Source organism: Crocodylus siamensis, chromosome 15 (assembly GCF_052110815.1).
Source record: "Crocodylus siamensis isolate JL-2025a chromosome 15, ASM5211081v1, whole genome shotgun sequence".
Taxonomy (NCBI): domain Eukaryota; kingdom Metazoa; phylum Chordata; order Crocodylia; family Crocodylidae; genus Crocodylus; species Crocodylus siamensis.
This window is the reverse complement of record NC_143409.1, coordinates 39,997,827-40,016,563: the sequence shown is the minus strand read 5'-3', so window position 1 is coordinate 40,016,563 and position 18,737 is coordinate 39,997,827. Positions and strand designations below refer to the sequence as shown.

At 49.3% G+C, this 18,737-nt stretch overlaps 1 protein-coding gene across 6 annotated transcripts in view; it reads left to right on the top strand.

Annotated features, from left to right (window-relative positions):
* RBPMS2 (RNA binding protein, mRNA processing factor 2) overlaps nucleotides 1-18,737 on the top strand; it is a 56,768-nt gene that overhangs the window by 15,830 nt on the left and 22,201 nt on the right. For 4 of the 6 annotated variants that reach the window (XM_090029220.1, XM_090029223.1, XM_090029221.1 and 1 more), the window contains exons 2-6: nucleotides 6,747-6,824; nucleotides 8,414-8,452; nucleotides 9,300-9,362; nucleotides 13,278-13,428; nucleotides 13,887-14,035. In XM_090029220.1, coding sequence (XP_089885346.1) covers nucleotides 6,747-6,824; nucleotides 8,414-8,452; nucleotides 9,300-9,362; nucleotides 13,278-13,428; nucleotides 13,887-14,035 — 480 coding nt within the window. Of the gene's footprint in view, nucleotides 1-6,746; nucleotides 6,825-8,413; nucleotides 8,453-9,299; nucleotides 9,363-13,277; nucleotides 13,429-13,886; nucleotides 14,036-18,238; nucleotides 18,402-18,737 lie in introns of all 6 variants that reach the window. The other 2 variants (XR_016439357.1, XR_016439356.1) reach the window with 1 other exon arrangement.

The window sequence follows — 18,737 nt, the reverse complement described above, 5'->3', positions numbered from 1 at the left end:
GGGGGGAGGTGGAGAAAGATTTGGAGTTGGGCAGAGGGGTTGTTGCTCTAGATCAACTTTAGGTCAGGCTGGGAGGCTTAGATAGGGTTGCAAGTGCTATGGTAGACGGTTGTAAGGAAGAGGTGCAGTGGGATGCTAGATGGAAACTGACTAAGGAGAGCACCCTGGTCCCACACTTAATGATTCTCTCTTGGAAACCTGCCTCTTCTCTGGTTGTACCCATTTCCTACACCTGTGGAGTTACTGCTACTGAGGTGAAACTTTGGAGGAGGGGAGTGAGGGGCAAAGGATAACAGGATTTGCCTCCCAGTGTGGTGCTATTGGTGAGACTTCTTGAATCCAAGATTAGAGCAGCAGGCACAGCCTCCAGAGTGGGGAATGGGGAGGGAATTTGTTACTGTCCTCCAAGGAGAGACTTCTCCCATGGTCCCAAAGGGCCACCCCCACAGAATTGCCCTACTCTTCCCAAAACACTGGGTTTTAAAGGCAGCTCCAGCAATACCTGTATGGGCTCAACACTTTGCCTTGTCTGTTACTCCTAAGCACCAAAAAGCCTGCCTGAGTCTGGTGCTACAACACGAGCACAGGACACTGGAGATGTTTTGGGGAGGGTGAAGGGGCAGCTGTTCAAGAAGCATCTGGAGCCCTGGTCTAACAGGAACTGGATCTCTCGGACCCATTGGGGCATTGTCCCACTATCCCAGTTGACTGCACCAGTCAACTGACATGGAGCGTCATTACCAATAAATCAATATCTCTTGTATATGTGATGAGGCTTGGGAGTACTTGTGGATTTCAGTGTCTAGAGCCCCTTCCTTGCTCTTCGTTCCTCCAGAGTCTGCGCTTCTGTGATCTTCATCCTAAGGCATGTGCAAATATAGCTGGTGTCTGTCTATTCTCCAAACATCTGTAACGTTCCCTTGTGCTATAATCTCTATGTGGATTTACTTTCCCTTCCCTGGGTGGGAGGAGGGGAAGGGAGGGAGCTGAGAAGGGAAGCTATGGTGTACAGGGCTGTGGGAGATGGGACATCCAACCAGGTCCCAAGCCAAGTGGATGGCTCTTACCAGTGCAGGTTTTCAAGAAGTAGTGTAGAGAATCCAACCACTCCTATGAAGAGGGCCAAACTGGTTGCTGGCAACAGTTGGAGGTTGCTCAGGACAATCTCCCACCCTCCTCAAGTCTCCTATTGAGCTTGGGGATGAGCAATGCTGGAATCTGAGCTAATGATGATGATTATTATTTCCCCCCACCCCAGTGGCTTATTCTACTTGCCATGGCTTGAACAACTTTCAAATACTAGTGGGGGAGACTATGCCAGAGTCTTTCTCTTCCTACCTTTTTGTTGTAAATGGATTAAATTAATGTTGATGGGGACTGTGTAATTCAGAGTGAGTTGTTAATGTGAACCATACTTGTCCTGAGCTCAACACAACACATCACTTTAGAAACACAGGAGACAAGGAAGGAGATCTAAACTACTCAAGCTATTTCCCAGGACTCCTTAAAGATCTCCCTGATCTACCTGAAACTAATGCAGCTCTTTCCTTCTAGCAGCCCTGTCACAAGGACTTACTGATCAACACCTCATAGGACCATGTTAAATACCATTAGGGATGTTTCTTTCTATCTGAACAGAAAAAGCATCCCCCCTCCTGCAGGCGAAGTGTACTAGGAATCCTGAAATATTGAAGAGGGAAGGCAACTTCACAAGGCTAATGCATGTGTAAGCGCAGAGCTGGTAGCGTGGCTGCTTTCCATACAGAGAAATGGGCCGGTGTCCTATGGGAACACATGGCAGATGCTCATTGTACTCTGGACTGGTGCTATTCAGCCACCAGCTATGCACAGGCAGCATCTGTGTAAGTGCTGCGTATTCAGTAGTACAAGCAGCCCTGACCAGCAACTGGAGCATATGAAGATCTGTCCTTTCTGCAGCAAGAACTAAGCAAGCAGAGCCTGCTGAATAATATGGCTGTGCACAACGGATCCTTTCTAATGCTCTAGATGTGTCCTACATGAAACGCCACATAATACTCCTGCTTCCAAGGGTCTGGCTTGTCTAAAGGCAGACCAGGCTAAAATGGCCTTACAGCAGGGATGGGATTAGGTTGGGACCTTGCCTGTGGCAAAGTAGGAGTCAGTCTAGTGGTTAGGGGTGAGGATGGGATAGGTTACACTAGATACCTGTTTGGGGTGGGAAGGGAAGGGGTGGTTTCTCTGCTAGTTGCTTGACTAGAATAATATGAATGAACATGGTTCAAGGATGCTTGTCTGGTCTGATGCTCTGTAACTTAACTTTGATCTCTGGCACTGCCAGTCCGATAAGGTGAACAGCTCTATCCCAAGTGAGGCCAAGAGCTTGGGACTGTTGCAACTTGAGTGCCTATTTTTTTTTTTTTTGCTGACTAGGTTTTTTTGGGTGAATCTGATGTATTTTATTAGATGAACTTAAATAGTTTGGGGGGGGGGCAGGATTCTTAGCAAGCTTTTGGGTCTAAAAAGCTTTCATCAGGCTGAGGAAGCCCCTGTAGTTTGTGCTCTTCTTGGATAGAATAAACAGTAAAGAAGCCAGAGGCTGGGCTGGGCTGCGTGTGAGGCAGGCGGGCAGTGAAGATGTAAATTGAGGAGTCAGTGGGTGATGGACAGGCTGGATGAGGGGAGAGAGAAGGGGGATGAATGTAGCAGGTAAATAGTGGAGAGGTACCTGGGGAGTCAGATGTCAGGCAGTGTATAATGCATCCTAAGTCCAATGTCTATACTTAGTCCATGGGTTTTTTTTGTGTTTGTGTGTTTTGTGTTCTTGTGTTTGTGTTTTTTTTTTTGGTTAGGAGACCAAGCTCTGAATTCCATGCAGTATCTACATTGGGGAGCTCTTGCAGGCCCAGCCATGTGGGTGGAGATGTGATGAGGTGTGATCTCTGACACTACCAGGAAAAATTCCACCCCCCCCCCCCGCCTTGCCATGTAGGTAGTGAAACAGCTAGTTGCACTTCTTTTTTTTATTGGTGATCTTTGGCTGGGGGAGGAGGGGGCTCAAGTGGGAGAGGATGGTAGCACACCAAGGAAGAATATAGCACAGCTTTGTTCTGCCAGGGTAGATTGGTGGCAAACACTGTGGAAAGGAGGGTAGTACTCAAAGATCACTTGAAAGCTGTAGTTCTGGGAAGTTCTTGGGTAGCTTTTTGTCTACAAACCAATCTTCTTATTGTTTTGGGGAGGATCAATAGGGGTGATCTGAGAGGACACTTACCTTGCACTATCTGTTGGGCTTGCTGGTGTAATTAATGAGGAGAGAGAGAGACTTCAGGAGAAAGGCAGGTGTCCTGTAACTTTTTTTTTGGGGGGGGGGGAGGGAGCATAGGGGGGCCTTGCCTGGCTTTTGAGCCTGGAGGAAGCTTGCACAGTTGGTTACTAAAACTAGGGACTTGGCACTGTCCTGTCAGCTTGGATGAGCTTACACCTGTAGTGTGGTGGTCCAGGGCCATGTACTGGTGTTCACTTTTTTGGGAAAGGGGGAGGGAGGAAGGCTTAACACTGAGCTGTGACATCAGGCGGTAACCTCCCTGCCTCTCCATGGTAAGAGAAAGGGAAACTACTGAACAAACCCTAGAATTGTCCCTAGACAACTAACGGGGCTACCCAAAGCCATAAAGTTCTTAGGAGATCAAAGCAGTTTGCAAGGGGAATAGTTTAATGACTAGCCCCCTATCCTCAACTCCAGCTGAGCATGAGGGAGAGACTAACTGGCAGAAGAGCACTGCCTAGTTCAACATTAACCGGCAGAATGCTGCAATTGCAAAGGCATGCACTTCCTTGTCCAGGGTATTTGGGAGAATTGTGTGAGCTGGGGGAGGAGGGGGGAGAAAGAGCTGAGTGTCCTGACTTTATAAGTGAAGCAGGGACAGCTGGACTAGGATAAGGCGAAATGAAACTAATAGCTCACCCAGGCAGTGGGTTTAAGCTCACTACAGCTGCGAAGTATCTTCTTGCCTGTCTTGGGCCAGAAAGGTTGAGCTCGAGAGGCTCCATGATTTGAGCATTTGAAGGCAGTACAAGAGATGTCAAACTGATAGCATTAGTTCCATGATGGTGGGTGGTCCGCAGCACTCGAAAGGTACCATGAGACCTTGGGTGAATCGGGGTGGACTGGCAACTGTCCAAATTGCCACTTCCTATTGGACTTGTATGTGCTCACTAGCAGCTGACTTAAAGCTTCAGCTGCCTGCACACAGCATTGCCTTGACCTCTTGCTGCATGGAGCTAAATCACTTTGGCTTGCATACAAACCAGGGGACTCCCCAAGGGGAGGTGTGGTGTGCCAAATCAGGAGACTGCAGGGCCCAAATTCTGGCAGTAGCTAGGGGTAAATCTAGGAGTTCCCCTTTACCCACAAGCTTCTTGTGTACAAAGCTGTTTCTTTCCTAGCTTGGTGTAGGGCTTGATCCCAGGTTTTTAATATAACAAATCTAAGTTTTGGCTCTTCATTTGTGTTGCCTCCTTTTTATGGTGCTTTGACAGGTCTCATCTCTTCTGGGAGAAGCTGCCTATAAAAAGGGGCAGCTTATGTATATGTATCTGACTGATTCATAGCCTCTTGGCAAGTAATCCTAAAGAGAACTCCCTACTCCTGTAGCCAGCTAGTCAATGAATCCTTGACCTAAACTGGAGAGACTCGCACTGAAAGTTCAGGGGATGGTATGCGTAATAAAGCTTGTAGCTCCTTGACACCATGATGGTGGATGGAAAGTAGGGAAATACTGGAATTCAGGTGGCTCTTGTGGCCATAGAGCAATGCTAAAGATGTACTCGACATACCCTTCAACGTGTGATGGCAGCAAAGAGTGATGCAGGGAGAAGGGAGTATACTTCCTCATGATTTGGTTTAGTCTGGACCCCTCTATCATGCTCTTAAAATCTCTACAATCTATTTCCAGCAAGTAATCAAGAAACTAAAAGCAATGGCCATGGCTTCAGACAGGATGGAGGAAAAATGCTCCATTCATGTTCACCAGGGATCTTGGATCTTCTGGTTTTGTGTTTTTTCCCTTTTTATCTGGATAGGTAAATGGGCAGCTGTGAAATGTGCCTGTACAGGCTGAGTACTTAAGTTCAGAAATGCCAGCTGCATGATGTTACAAATGGGAGGAAGAACCTCCTTGTAGTGAATGAGTTCCTATGAAGTAAGCCAGGGTACAGCAAGTCTCTACAATGTGGGTCTTCAGCAGGACCCTCTTTTTTTTCCACCTGGTGACAGTCTTACTGCTTGGATGTGGTGCTGGAATGGCCTGCCTTGTTTCTGAACTTCCTGGCACTAGTAAAAGGAAATGCTACCTGTATAACTTGAGGTATGTGATGGCCCCTCTGATCTAATGGTGAAAATGTTTTCTTAGCAGATGGAAAGCTTCAGTATGTCATGTCCTTCCTGAGATCTTGTTGACAGCTGCCAAAAACTACTGTTTAAGAGAAGTTCCCAATTGCGGGTTTTTTACCTCTCAAACTTGACTATTGCCCTAAGTAACTTCCTTGTTCAAAATGGGTTCCCTCTTCCTTTCGCCAGTGGGGCTGAAGATAGCAAGATGTCAATCACTTTTCCCCTGCAACTTATCGCTTTTTGGAGGGAAGACTGCTCTTGAAGGTGGTAACTGCCTCCTTATCTATCGGTATGTCTAGCTTCACTGAAAACTGGCTGTTTCTATATGCTCTAGGGTATGATATCGGAGCTAGTCACCAGATGAGATCCAGTGAAAGATGCATGTGGGGTAGGATGATGGTTGAGGGGGAGCTGCGGATAGTGGATGGCCTGGGAGATGGAAGAGCAGTTCAGGCCACTTCCTGTGGACTCTTGTATGTGAGATAATGTTGCCTGCAGGAAGGCTTCTGGCCATGATTAAAAGCTCTTCCTTTTGGTCACATGACCTTTTTTCTCTTTGAGGGCTGTGCAGCCTGAGCTCCAAGCAATAACCTCTTGCCATCCCTGGCATCTTCTCTACCTGGTACTTTACAACAGCTCTTTCTCTTTGCCTCTTGCTCCAGCACCCTGTATCTGGTGGAGACTTGTGCCTAGTTTCTTGTGTAGCTGCTTCCCAGGTCCCTTTTTTTAGTTCTTGTACTAATGGAAGGAGTGGAGAGGGGAATGGAAGTAATAAACTTGGCCTAGAGGTGAGTAGGCTAAAGAAATGTGGACTCTCCACTAGAAAATCAAAGTGGAGGAATACTTTCGTGGGCGTGAAGGCTGGCTCACAAGTGAGAAGCCTCATGGCAGTGGAGGGGAGCTGGTTAACAAACCATTTCTAAGGCTGGCGGTACTGTTAGCCAAGCCATATTTCAGGACTAAAGGAACTTCCAGTCAGAAGGGGGATTCTCAGAAATCGGTGTGCTTGGATTAAAAACATAAGCTGCGTTTTTGACACTGGAGCACATTTCATACTGAGGGGCAGAGTCTGGGCCTTGGTTTGCACAGCTCTCCAGTCTGGGTGTAGGCAAAAATCCTGTATAGGTCTAAAATCCTCCTGGAGACAGTGGCTCTAGCATATATAGGCTTAAGCACCTTCTTGTTGGTTCCTTCGACTGCGAAGGATCTAGCGCTGCCTTCGAAGGTGATGCTGACTTCCGGAGTGAATAACTTCTTGCTTTTTAGGTGGCTGGCAATCTACGACCCACAGGCTGGATTCAGCTGGCAGAGTTGGATACTGTAAAAAAAACAAACCTGTTTTTTGGTACTCAGTGTTGACCATATCTCCTAGGTACGGACACTGTTTGTCAGTGGTCTTCCTGTTGACATCAAGCCCAGAGAGCTCTACCTGCTCTTCCGACCGTTCAAGGTAAGCAGAGGTAAAATAAAGCTAAAATTTGAGTGCACAGTAGTAGCAAAATGGTGGAATGACCTGCATTGAGTAGTACTGACAGCTCCTTCCAAGAAGATGTTTCTGAGTGGAGATTACCACACTCCAGCATCACACACATTGGCGTCCTTGTACTGAAAAATGGTGGCAGGGCACTTTCAAATGAGCTTTTAGTTTAAAGTGCCCTGCGACTGTTTTTCAGCATGAGGATGCTTTGCATTCTCCTCCTCTCTTTTTAGCGTGGCTCTCAGAGCTGTGCTAATTTTAAAGCATCCACAGCCTCCCAGAGCATGTCTATAAATGCTGAATGCTTCTTTCATAAAAGGGAAGTGAAGAGCACTGGGGTCCCTAACAATATTTAAAGGAATAGGAGCCCTCCAGGCCAACATGAGCTAGATCCTACCCCCACTGAGAACTGGGTTGTCGCTGGGTAGATGCCAGGCTTCGAAATACCTTGGCTTGATGTGAACTGCCAAATAACCACAGCACCTTTCCCCTCAAATAAGGGCAGCTGGTGAAGAGGCTAGTCTTTGCCTGACACAATGAACCTAGAGCACAGGCTCCTCAGCCACAAGGTAGGTGCTTGGGATGGGGAAGGAGCAGAAGTGATGGTAACCACGTATGTTAGTTGTTGGCCCTTACCTGCCTGAGCCAAGGCTACAAGCAATTTGCTGTACAAGAGGGAGCTGTAGGGAAGAATTGGACAGCACCATGGATGTGCAGGTATCTGGAGCCCCTCAGTGCAGCATCTCTAGCTCGGGTCATCTGCTGTAGGCAAAAAAAGGCCCATGGTCACTGGCAGCAAGAATTGGCACTTTTTTGGAACCTGGGAGTCATGGTCCAAATGGACCTGTTGGTGCCTTGGGTGGCAGCCTGCACAGTCCAGGTGGTGCTACTTGGCCTGAAAGTGCTGGCCAGGCAAATGCTTCTCTGAATGTTGAGGGACCAGAAATGGCTGGCTGGGATGATGTGGCCCCATATCTGAAGCAGGATGCCTTTTTTTTCCTCCAAGTTCACAGCCTGAGCCTTCACTGTACTGCTGCATGGGGGCTGGGAAAATTGGGTGTGTTAATGACACTACCCACTTGCTACCGAGGCAGAGTATCTTTCCCTGAGCATTAGCTTTTGTTTCTAAGCTAGTTCTCCATGCCTCTGATGCCCTAGCATGCTAGTGAGATGGAAAGCATCTTTCTGAACAGGACAAAAATGGGATTCATACTTTTTTTTTCTGGTGAGGAACGTGAGCTGCTGTGAGAGCAGCTACTGGAGGAGAACCAAATGGGGTCAGGAGGAGGGGGAGTTACCGCCTCCCCTGCTACTTCATCATTCTAGATGTGCCACACACCTGGGGAGAAGAGCTGATAGGGAATGGAGCACTGTCAAATGGTGTCCTCCTGGGAGGTCTAGGAGGGGGTGGGTGGCTCATGTTCAAACTGCACACAGCAAAATCTCTAAGGCCTGCAGGGTTTGCTGTGGACAAAATTCTGGAGGTTTGCCAGGATCTCCTGTGGCCTCTTCTCTCAAGACACCCAGCAACTAACTTCAGTCTCTCTTGTGTCCCCTTCTAGGGTTATGAAGGGTCACTGATCAAGCTAACATCAAAACAGGTATCTCCTTCTCTCTACCCCACTCTGTGTGTTTCCCCAGCTTCTTCTAGGACAGGACTGGACTTGGATGGGGAGGAGAGGGAGGGAGGAACAAACTGCCTCTGCTAGGCACTGCAGGGCTAGTAGCAATTCTGCTGTAACTTTATCACCACTGGGCTCTATACCACAAACTAGGTTTTTGCGTGCTCCTGTCTTCTGGTCACTTCCCATCTTCTCTTCCAGACTCTGGCTCCCATGTTGGGGTGGGGGGTAGTTGCCCAGTGTGCACCAAACACGAATGTGGTGGTGTCCCCTCTGGAGTGGAATGCTGAGTTGAGCCATTAAGCTTTTATTCTGCCCATTGAAGGCCATGCTTTTCTATCCTCAAACCAGCTTCCAGTCTAATGTTGGAGATGCATTACCCATAGTAGCTGCTTGATTGGGCTGTGGCAAAGGTAACAATCCTGGTAGTGTTGGGAGGGGCCTTGAACAGCATCTGCTGAGCTTGTACTTCCTCTGCCTCTGAAATGTGGAACTGCTGCTCTTGTGGGCTGGGGTGTTCCTACTCTTTCTGCTAGAGCTGTTATTTCCAGGGGAAAATGGAAAGGGAGCTGGCATGCTGAGTAATGGAAACGTGGGTTTTTTTCCTCCTCTGGAAAGGAACCCCTTAAAAGCAGCTTTTTTGGTCCCTGGGCATCTCCAAGTGTGGCCTATGAACACCCCCCCTCTTCCCCCCAACCTCACAGGTGTCAGGAGGTGGGTGCTCAGGACATGTCAGCAGGCCAAGTCCTGGCCCCAGTCAGGGAACAGCAAGCTGAGTAAATCTGAGGCAGCTCTCAAATTGCACCTTTTTGTTCTTTCCTCCCAGCCAGTTGGTTTTGTTACCTTTGATAGCCGGGCTGGTGCAGAAGCAGCAAAGAATGCCTTAAACGTAAGTACCTGGCCAGTTGTGTGTCCCTAGTGCGTTCATGTATGTTGGCTAACCACTTGCCACTTGCAGCAAGTTAGAGTAATGTGCTGTGGACAGGCCAAGCAAAGTGTTGATGATCACATCCCTGAGCTGTTGAGTAGGATGGGAGGGGAAGGCTCAAGGAAAACAACTGCTCTCCACAAATATCCTGTGGAGGGAGAAAAGCTATTTATCATCCTCAAACCAATATTGCCTTGTAGTTTAGACTAGGAACGTAGTTCTAACTCAGTGGTTGCATGCATCAAGCTAGGAAGGCATGAGAGTCTGGATCTTCCAGTAGGAAACCAAAACTCCCTAAGCCAGCTTGTGTTAAGATGGCTGACTTCTGCTGCCACTACCTCCTTACTAAGAAGGTCTTGGACTCAAAGCATGAAGAGGTATCTGGGGCCACTCCAAAACCAGCTTTGAACTTAGAGTTAATGTGGTCCCATGTGGCTAGGAGCTTCTCTGTATCTCAGTAGTGAACCTTGGTCCATACCAAGATGGATCAGTGCATTAATACACCAGAGAGGATAAGCACAGCAAATGCCAGCTTGCTGTCCCTGCCTGTTGAAGGGTAAACGCCTCCTGTCACCTGGGCCTTTGGCCTGTGCGGCCTGATCAGATTACTTGGGCTGGCTCGTAAGTTTTAGCTTCTGTTTCAAGTACTAATAGACTAACTTGGGGTATGAGTGGGTGGTGGGGCAAGAGCTTGAGAGGGGGGTGGTAGTGGCTGTTCCTTCATACAGGGATATTTGAGCAGAGGGCCAAATCTCACTGACTTTTTTTTTTTTTGGGCTTGGCATTGAGTGTGCAACTGAAATTTAGTAGGCATTGGGCCTCTTGCTAACCCAATATCAAATGGGTCATACAGAACTACAGCAATCCATCCGGGGATGTAGGCGGGCAGTCAGGAAGGCCAAGGCAGAGATGGAATTGAGGCTAGCTTCCCAGATTAAGGACAATAAGAAGTCCTCCTTTAAATATGTGGGGAGGGGAGAGGGGGGAAGAAGGTTCCAGGTAATGTGGGGCCCCTGCAGGATGTGTTGGGGAACTCGGTTGTCATGCCAGACAACAAAGCTAACATGTCTAATGATTTCTTTGCCTCTGTCTTCCTAAGCAGGGACCAGAACAGTCACCTCCCTGCTGGGCCCCCCTCAGGCCCCAGGGAAGGCACACCTAGGCCAAGGGTCAGTGAGGAACTAGTTAGGGAACTTCTGGAGGGACTGGATGTATTCAAGTCAGCTGGTCCAGATGATCTCCACCCTAGAGTACTAAAGGAAATGGCTGAGGTCATTGCAGGACACCTGGCATGGCTTTACAAGCACTCATGGTGCTCTAGTGTGGTGCTAGAAGACTAGAAGAGGGCCAATGTGGTTCCCATCTTCAAAAAGGGGAGGAAGGAGGACCTGGGGAAACTATAGGCTAATTAGTCTTACCTTGATCCTAGGCAAGCTGTTTGAGAGAATTTATTCTGGCACACATGTGTAAGGGGCCAGCAGGGGATTTCATGCTTGGGGGGGCAACCAACACGGGTTCATCAGTGGCAGGTCCTGTCAGACCAACCTGGTGGCCTTCTACTACCAGGTCACCAAATCATTAGATGCAGGGGTAGCAGTGGACATAGTCTTCCTGGACTTCCAGAAGGCCTTTGACATTCTCTCACCCTGTTTTCATTAAGAAACTGGAGGACTGTGGTGTCAACGCCCACACAGTCAATTGGGTCACCAGCTGGCTGGAGGGCCGCACCCAGAGGGTGGTAGTGGATGGGTCCTTCTCAACCTGGAAGGACGTGGGCAGTGGGGTCCCATAGGGCTTGGTCCTTGGGCCCGCACTGTTCAACATCTTCATCAGTGACTTGGATGAGAGGGTAAAAAGCACCCTGTTCAAATTTGCTGATGACACAGGAATGTGGGGATGCTAGAAAGGAGGAATAGGCTGCAATGGGACCCAGACAGGTTACAAGGGTGGGTGGATTAGAATAGGATGGGATTCAACACCAAGTGCAAAATGATGCACCCTGGGGGGAAGAACTGGCACCATACCTACAGGTTGGGGAACTCCCCTCTTTCCACCTCTGTGCTGAGAGAGGATCTTGGAGTCATCATTGACTCCAAGATGAACATGGGCCGGCAGTGTGGGGACGCGGTCAGGAAGGCCAACTGCACCTTGTCATGTATCCACAGATGCATCTCGAGCAGGTCCAAGGAGGTGATCCTCCCCTTCTATGCGACACTGGTCAGGCTGCAGCTGGAGTACTGCATCCAGTTCTGGGCGCCGCACTTCAAGAGGGATGTGGACAACATGGAGAGGGTCCAGAGGAGGCCACTTGCATGATCAGGGGCAGCAGGGCAGGCCCTATGAGGAGAGGCTACAGGACCTGAACCTGTTCAGCCTCCAAAAGAGAAGGATGAGGGGGGTTCTAGTGGCCTGTTCATAAACTAGTCAGGGGGGATCAGCAGGCACTGGAGTCCCTGTTCCCCATCAGCACCGCCAGGAGTGACCATTATTCCTGGTCACAAGCTGGTAGGGGGTAGATTTAGGCTAGATATCAGGAGGTGCTACTTCATGGTCAGGGTGGCTAGGATCTGGAACCAACTCCCAAGAGAAGTGGTGCTGGCTCCTACCCTGGGGGTTTTTAAGAGGAGGTTAGATGAACACCTTGCTGGGGTCATTTGACCTCAGTACTCTTTTTTTTCTTGCCATGGCAGGGGGTCAGACTAGATGATCTACTCGGGTCCCTTCTGACCCTAGAAACTATGAAACTATTTCTGGATATAATAAGCTATTCACATGCTGAGTGTGCCAGAGCCTTGCTGTTCTAGTGCCTGCCTCAAAGGCATAGAAAAGTGTTTCAGGATGCTAAACTTCAGCTTGACTAGTTCCCTCTTTTATGATACTGGCATTAAGGTGTCAGAATCCTAGAGAAAATATCTGGTGCAACCCCTTGTTCAAGGCAGGATCCCCAGCCCTGTGTGGGGTGGCTTAGACAAACATCTGCCTGACCTAACTGCCAAATGGCCAAGATTGCACAACCTCTCCAGGGAACCTGGGAGTGCTCAGTTGGGAAGCAAAGGACCAGCTTTAACTTGTGCAGGGTAGGAACAAAATGACAAAACTGCTTGCAAAAGCAGGGGACCTGACTTCATGGCCTGAGGCCCCTTCCACTTCTAGGGACATAAGATGTGATGCTGGAGAAAGCTGCTACTCCATAAATCTCTCTGGCCATGTCCCTACCCCATGTAGTCTGGGGCTTGGTGCTGTCTCGGGCGATTATTGGGCTGTATTAGGAGATATTGTGGCTAAGATGACTAACCAAGGTAATCTATGCTGGGAGGCACAGCCCTACTTGTTCTAGCTGCACAGAAGCTACTCTGTCACCCAGCATCCCTCTGCTAGGTAAGTCCCCTGCTGTCCAGCCCATAGACTGACATGCAAGTAACCTACAGCTGTCTGATCAGGGCAACCTTTGTCAGTGGGTGCAGGTTCAGCCCATGTCAGTGGGAAGTGACCCAAGTAGACTGTCCCCACTTTAGCATAGCCTTACACCAAGCTAAAGGCCACTTACATATGCCCACTGCTGCAGAGATGAAACTGAGCTTGGCTTGCTTCCAACTCTGTGCTGTTAATATTTTAGCTGTCTGAGGAAGGTGCAGACTTTCCAGTGTTGAGGCTGGGTGTCCTGCAGGTATGTTGGAGGCCTGAGATCTGCATTTGCTCTAGTGTTTCCTCAGAAGTGAGATGGCCAGTATACTTGGTGTGTCCCTACAGACCACGGCAGAATGGGACCTGATATTACTGGGGGGGCATGGTATGAATAAGCACAGATCTATACCAGAATCCAGAAAATGGATAGCAATGATTGCTTTCATTGTGAGATGCCTTGTTCTTCTGCAGGGTATCCGCTTCGACCCAGAGAATCCCCAGACCTTGCGGTTAGAGTTTGCTAAAGCCAACACTAAGATGGCAAAGAGCAAGCTGATGGCCACACCAAATCCCACCAACATCCACCCTGCCCTGGGCGCGCACTTCATCGCACGGGACCCTTGTAAGTAGCTGTTGAGTCCTTGCTCAGGCTGGCTCACCTTCCCCATCCCAGAAAGTGCTCCAGAGAGGCCCCAAAGCCACTAGACTCATTGCCTATTCCCCTAGAGTCCAGCCAAAGGCCTGCCCTTGGGCATGTCTGTGTTGCCTGGCTGCTAGGGGAACACTGAAATGGAGGCAGAGGTGGATGCCTTCCTGAGTTCCGTCACTTGCAGTGCCTTGGGGTGGAGGCCTGCACTGACTCTGGGCAGGAGTTGGTTGTTCAGAGTGGGTGGAAAAGGGAGGCTAGCAGAGCAACTGCACTACAGGTCCCGACATCTGAGGCTGTGCCTATTTCTCTTTTGAGAAGACTGGAAATCCAAGCAACGTGGAGTCCAAAGCTCAGAGTCAGTCTCCTGGCTGGCTTGGCTCTAGCCATTGGGCAGCCCAGCTGAAACGTTTCTTTTTATATATTTTTGTTAGATGACCTGACTGGAGCAGCTCTGATCCCAGCGTCTCCAGAGGCATGGGCTCCCTATCCACTGTACACCACAGAACTAACCCCTGCCATCCCCCATGCTGCCTTCACATACCCAGCTGCTGCCGCTGCTGCTGCTGCCCTTCACGCTCAGGTGAGTCATGCTGAGCCTCTCTGCTCCTGGGGGAAGCTGCCACCTCACTCCCTTTTTGGAGAAGCTAACTCCGAGTGCAGCTTGTTCACTTGGATCTCTGCATGACTGGTTTGACCCATGGTGAAACCTGTGCTCTCTTGCACCTTGACCTGTCTCCAGAGCAAAGTATATTTCCTGCTGTAAATAAACAGCAGTCTGGGGTGGGGGCTCCCTCCAGGAACCATGGAAGAAACTCCAAAGTGCCAGCTCCTTATTAAATGGATGGCCTGTGCTCCCCTGCTCAGGGAGCAGTAAATGTCTACTAACTTCTGGCACTGTAGGTCTGGCCTGCATTGCAGACAGCTGGGGGAAGACTACTTGGGACTTAGCTGATTTGGGCACAGGGCTTAGTCCAGCAGAGCCCAACTTCCATAAGTGTATGTTGGATCTAGAACGTCTGCATAAGAGGTTTATCTTCCAGCTCCACAGTGAAGGCTGCTCCTTTTTTTTTTTTCCACACTGAAAGGAGGACTTCTCCTGTTGACCTGAAGTGTTCTGCCCAAACCAGAATCCACTTTTGTTTTCAGAGGGCTTTTTTTCTTTTTCTTTGTCTGAAATCCATTTTCAGTTGAACTTGGTACTTCAGGAGTTTAGGTTTATCCTGAATGATGCTTTTCAAACTTCCCTGTAGCTTCTCACTAACATTTATCTACAACACCTCAGCTACATGTAGGCTAAAACTGGGACCAGATGCATGTCATATGGGCCCCACTTGCATTGGTTAGTATAGGTTTCCTATGGAAGTGTGACACTGCATGCAGTAGTGGGTTTTTTTTTTGTTTTTTTTTTTTCCCTGGAAGCCAGTGGTTTGTGGGGAGAAGCGACTTGGATTGAGGGAACTAGTCACTGGTAGATGATGGGTTGGTTGTTCTTGAGCATCCCATGGCCCCATAATAGCTTGGGTGTTGATACTTGAGGGGCTCCTCATGCCTCTGCTCCCTCTTTGTTCTGCTGTGCCCAAAGGAAGCACTGCAAGGGAACTGACTTAAGAGCATGGAAGGAACCCTTACAGTCTAGAGCTGCTAGTGTGATGAAGACGGTCAGCTGCCCTTTGCATGCCAGGCTTGCTAGCTTTAATGGGTTGTGTTGGAGCAAGACTTGCAAGCCTGCTTCTGGCTTTGCCCTAAGAGGTCTGCAAATCTCCACTGCCCTCCTGTTCCTCTGACCTAGTAGTAAATCTTTCTGTAAAAGGAGGGGAAACGTCAACTTGTTGCCCAAGCTTGGAAGCAGCAGCATTCTCTATGGGCTTTTGCTTGTAACTTGAAGAGAACTTGGCTTCTAAATGCCAAGACAAAGCTACACTAAAATGGAATCTTAAATTTGAAAGTACATCCTTCATTTTAAGGACAGACTGTAGTGCTTAATTTAGATGGTTACAAAACCTTTTTGAACCTTCCAGGAATTTGGAACACTGCTGAGGCGCACTCTCATTTTGCTCTGTTTCCATATTATGGGGAGGGTGGGGGATAGGGAAGTTTACCTTCTGATTTTTATTCCCTCCCCCCCCCCCCCCCCCCAAAAAAAAAAAGTGTTTTTTTGCCTAACCTGGGACCACAGATCCAGTGTCCTAGTATAGACAGCTAGCAAATGGCCTTGATGCACAGCAGAAAGGGAACAGACCAATTGGTAATATACCAGCCAGGGCTATGGGAGATTGGGATCAACTTGCTGTCAAACTATCCTGACAGAAGGTCACTTGGGATAACCAACTCTTTGAATTAGGATGTGATTGGGGTGGGTGTGCAGAAGGGTTCTAGAGTTCTTTTTTTTGTTTGGAGTTTTTTCGAAAACTTGCTAAGGTGTAAAACTCTGCCATGTTTGGATTTTCGTGTGGAAAATGGGCAGCATTGAATTGCCTCCTTGGATAAAATCAGCATGTCAAGATTTACCTGCATGTGAGGCACTACCACATGTAGGCTATATCTTGCCCACCTCTGCTACTGAAGGCTAAGAGCTTGTTGGCTGCTTCTGGCAGTGACTATGCACAGGCTACAGAAGAGTGTAGCAGGCTTATAAGCTGCACAGGGCAGGAATGGGATGTAGCCCTTCTCTCCTTGACTAGGAGCCTGCCTCAACACGTATTCGGAGATCTTCTGGGCCCCTGTGCTGCCACCGTGGACACTGTATTCCAGGGCTAGGCTGTCCCTTCTGAAAGCTCCCTGCAGCTTCTCACAGCTGGTGCCCTGAAGAATTCCCTGGGGCATGCTTGATGGACCATCCCCCCCTTGCGTGCCAAATCTCCTTCTGCTTTCCTCGAGAGGTAGTTAAGAGATCTACCTCCAGCGTCTCAAATGAGACTTCCAGCTTGAACAGGATATTGCACTTGCCAGAAGGACTGACTGGATATGGTTAATATAGAATGATGATGCCCCTTTAACACATTCTACCCAACATGCAAGATGCCCTCTTGGTCTCTAGACTGTGACCAGAGATGGCTTGGGGAATGGGAAATGGCTAACAAGCCCTGTTTTAGACTTGCCCTTGGCAGGATGGCTAACCTACCCTGTGTCCCTAGGGGGCTCTGAACTTAGGGGAGTATTATGGCACCCTGTTGTATTAAGTCACCTCTGCATCCTTTCAAAGAACTAGCTTCTCTAGAGGACTCTCTCTCTCCATGTGGGGCTGTTTTAGAGCTATGAATCTCACCCCTGCCAGAGCAAGTACTACCAGCTAATGCTACTACTGGACATGTCCACACTGCCCAGGCATTGTGTGCCAATCGGAGCCCCAAGTATGTCCTGCATACCTGTTCCTGGAGGTCCAGAAATAGACTGCTGAGGCCGTTCCAGGGTTGCCACAAGCATGCCAGAGACTGGTGTTTTGAGTGGCCACAGGAGGCCTTGCAGCACCTTTTTGCCTGGTGCCTTTCTGGTTTTGGTGCATGCCTGTAGCTGCAGACAGGTAGGGAGTAGTTGGGAGCTGCTCAGCTGGCACATGGTGGCTCTGTAGCATAGGCAGGTCCTGTTTGTTATACTCTGCTTTGGGCAGATATGACTGAACCAACTTCCTGGAACAGTCAATAATGGGTTAACATTGCACCTAAAACCATTGGTGCAACCTCTATTATGCTAGGGACACCTGCTCCCTCTGGCAGGTAGTTGAGGGGTGTCTGGGAAGGGCAGGTCAGGCACCTTGGGGGCGGGCGTCCTGAGCTGGTCGCAGGCTGCCTGCCTGCTCTGTGCTCTAGCTGGCAACCTTCTCGGGCATTCCCACACAGCATGCATTACCAATAAAGTTTTATGGAGTTAAATATTACTTAGGTACTAGCAGTTCTGAGCTGCATAATGTGTAGGCTGGGGTCCTCTTCCAGTGTAGAGGCCAGTGCCAGGGTGGGATAAGATCAGCCTCCAAGGACTCCCATACTAAAGCTGTGGATAAAAGCCTTGCCAAGGTGCTGTCCTCCAAAGTCAGTCTTGTTTGGGAATGGCATGCTGAGTCTTCCCTCCCATGCTGGCTGCTGGGGTGGGTGGTGGAGGTAACTCTGCCCTTCCTGCAGTGACACCTATCTAGGAACTTGCACCATTCAGGGTTCCTCCTTGCAGCTGTTTCTCCCCAGGGCATTGTGGTAACTGGAAATGCTGTCCACCTTGATGACTAGAGGATGTCCCAGCACTGCCGGGAACAAGGTACCTGGTGCTAGGCACCCTTTGCTCTAGCAACTTAAACTCTTAATCTTTTAATGGTATGAGTTCATGTCACTCCAAATGAACTGGGGTGCAGAACTCGTGTCTGGAGAGATGAGAGCCCAGTATGCCCATTGGTAAGGACCCCCTTCTGCTGGTAATATGAGGGGGTTCTCCTACTTTACTCCTGAACCCTAGGAGTGACTTGGTAACATGACTCATCTAGTCATAAGCTTTCTCTGGACTTGGTTTAATGACTCTCCCTCAGATGGCAGGGGATGAAGGGCAGTGTGAGCTTGGCTTTTCAAATCCAAAGTGTTCAGTAACCTGCCTGGTGACTAGGCTGAACATGGCTGCTCCTGCATCCTTGCCAGCAGTTCTGCTGGAGATGATGGCCTAGCGCAGCAGAATGGTGTTGCTGTGGGGGCTGCCCACTAAATCCTTCTGGTCCAGGGGACTCCCACAGTGGCTAAGCGCCAATTCTCTCAATGTCCCATCTTCCTCCCCACCTTCTCTCAAATCCCTCCTTTGATGTCCCCAGTGAACTCCAGCCGCGATGCCACGGCAGGCTAGCCCTGAAGCTCAGAGCTGTCCCTGGCGATGGGACACCCTAGTGATGCCTATTTGCAGCTAGTGGAGTGGCTGTACTACAGCTCCATTCCTAGAGGTGTTAAGCATGATGGCACCCACGTCTGGAAAGACTGGTAAGGTCACCATCTCTACTCCAGGGTGCACAGCGGGATTTGCAAGCTTCTGCCCATCTCTGTAGCCCATATCTCCTTGGCAAGCCAGTGCATGGGCCTCACGCTAGCCACACACCAGAGCCAGACATTCTTTCTAACCCACATCTCAACTTGGCAGCACACAACCTGGCACCACAGCATGGCACCATCTGACAACCAACTTCTCCCAAGCAAGCTAGGATTGACTTTTTAAATCCTTCTTTCTGTGGGAGGGGAGGAACCTGGCCAAACAATGGCAGGAGGGAGGTGGTGGGGGGGGAGGAACAATAATACCCTGTGACTTGGCACAAAAGGATA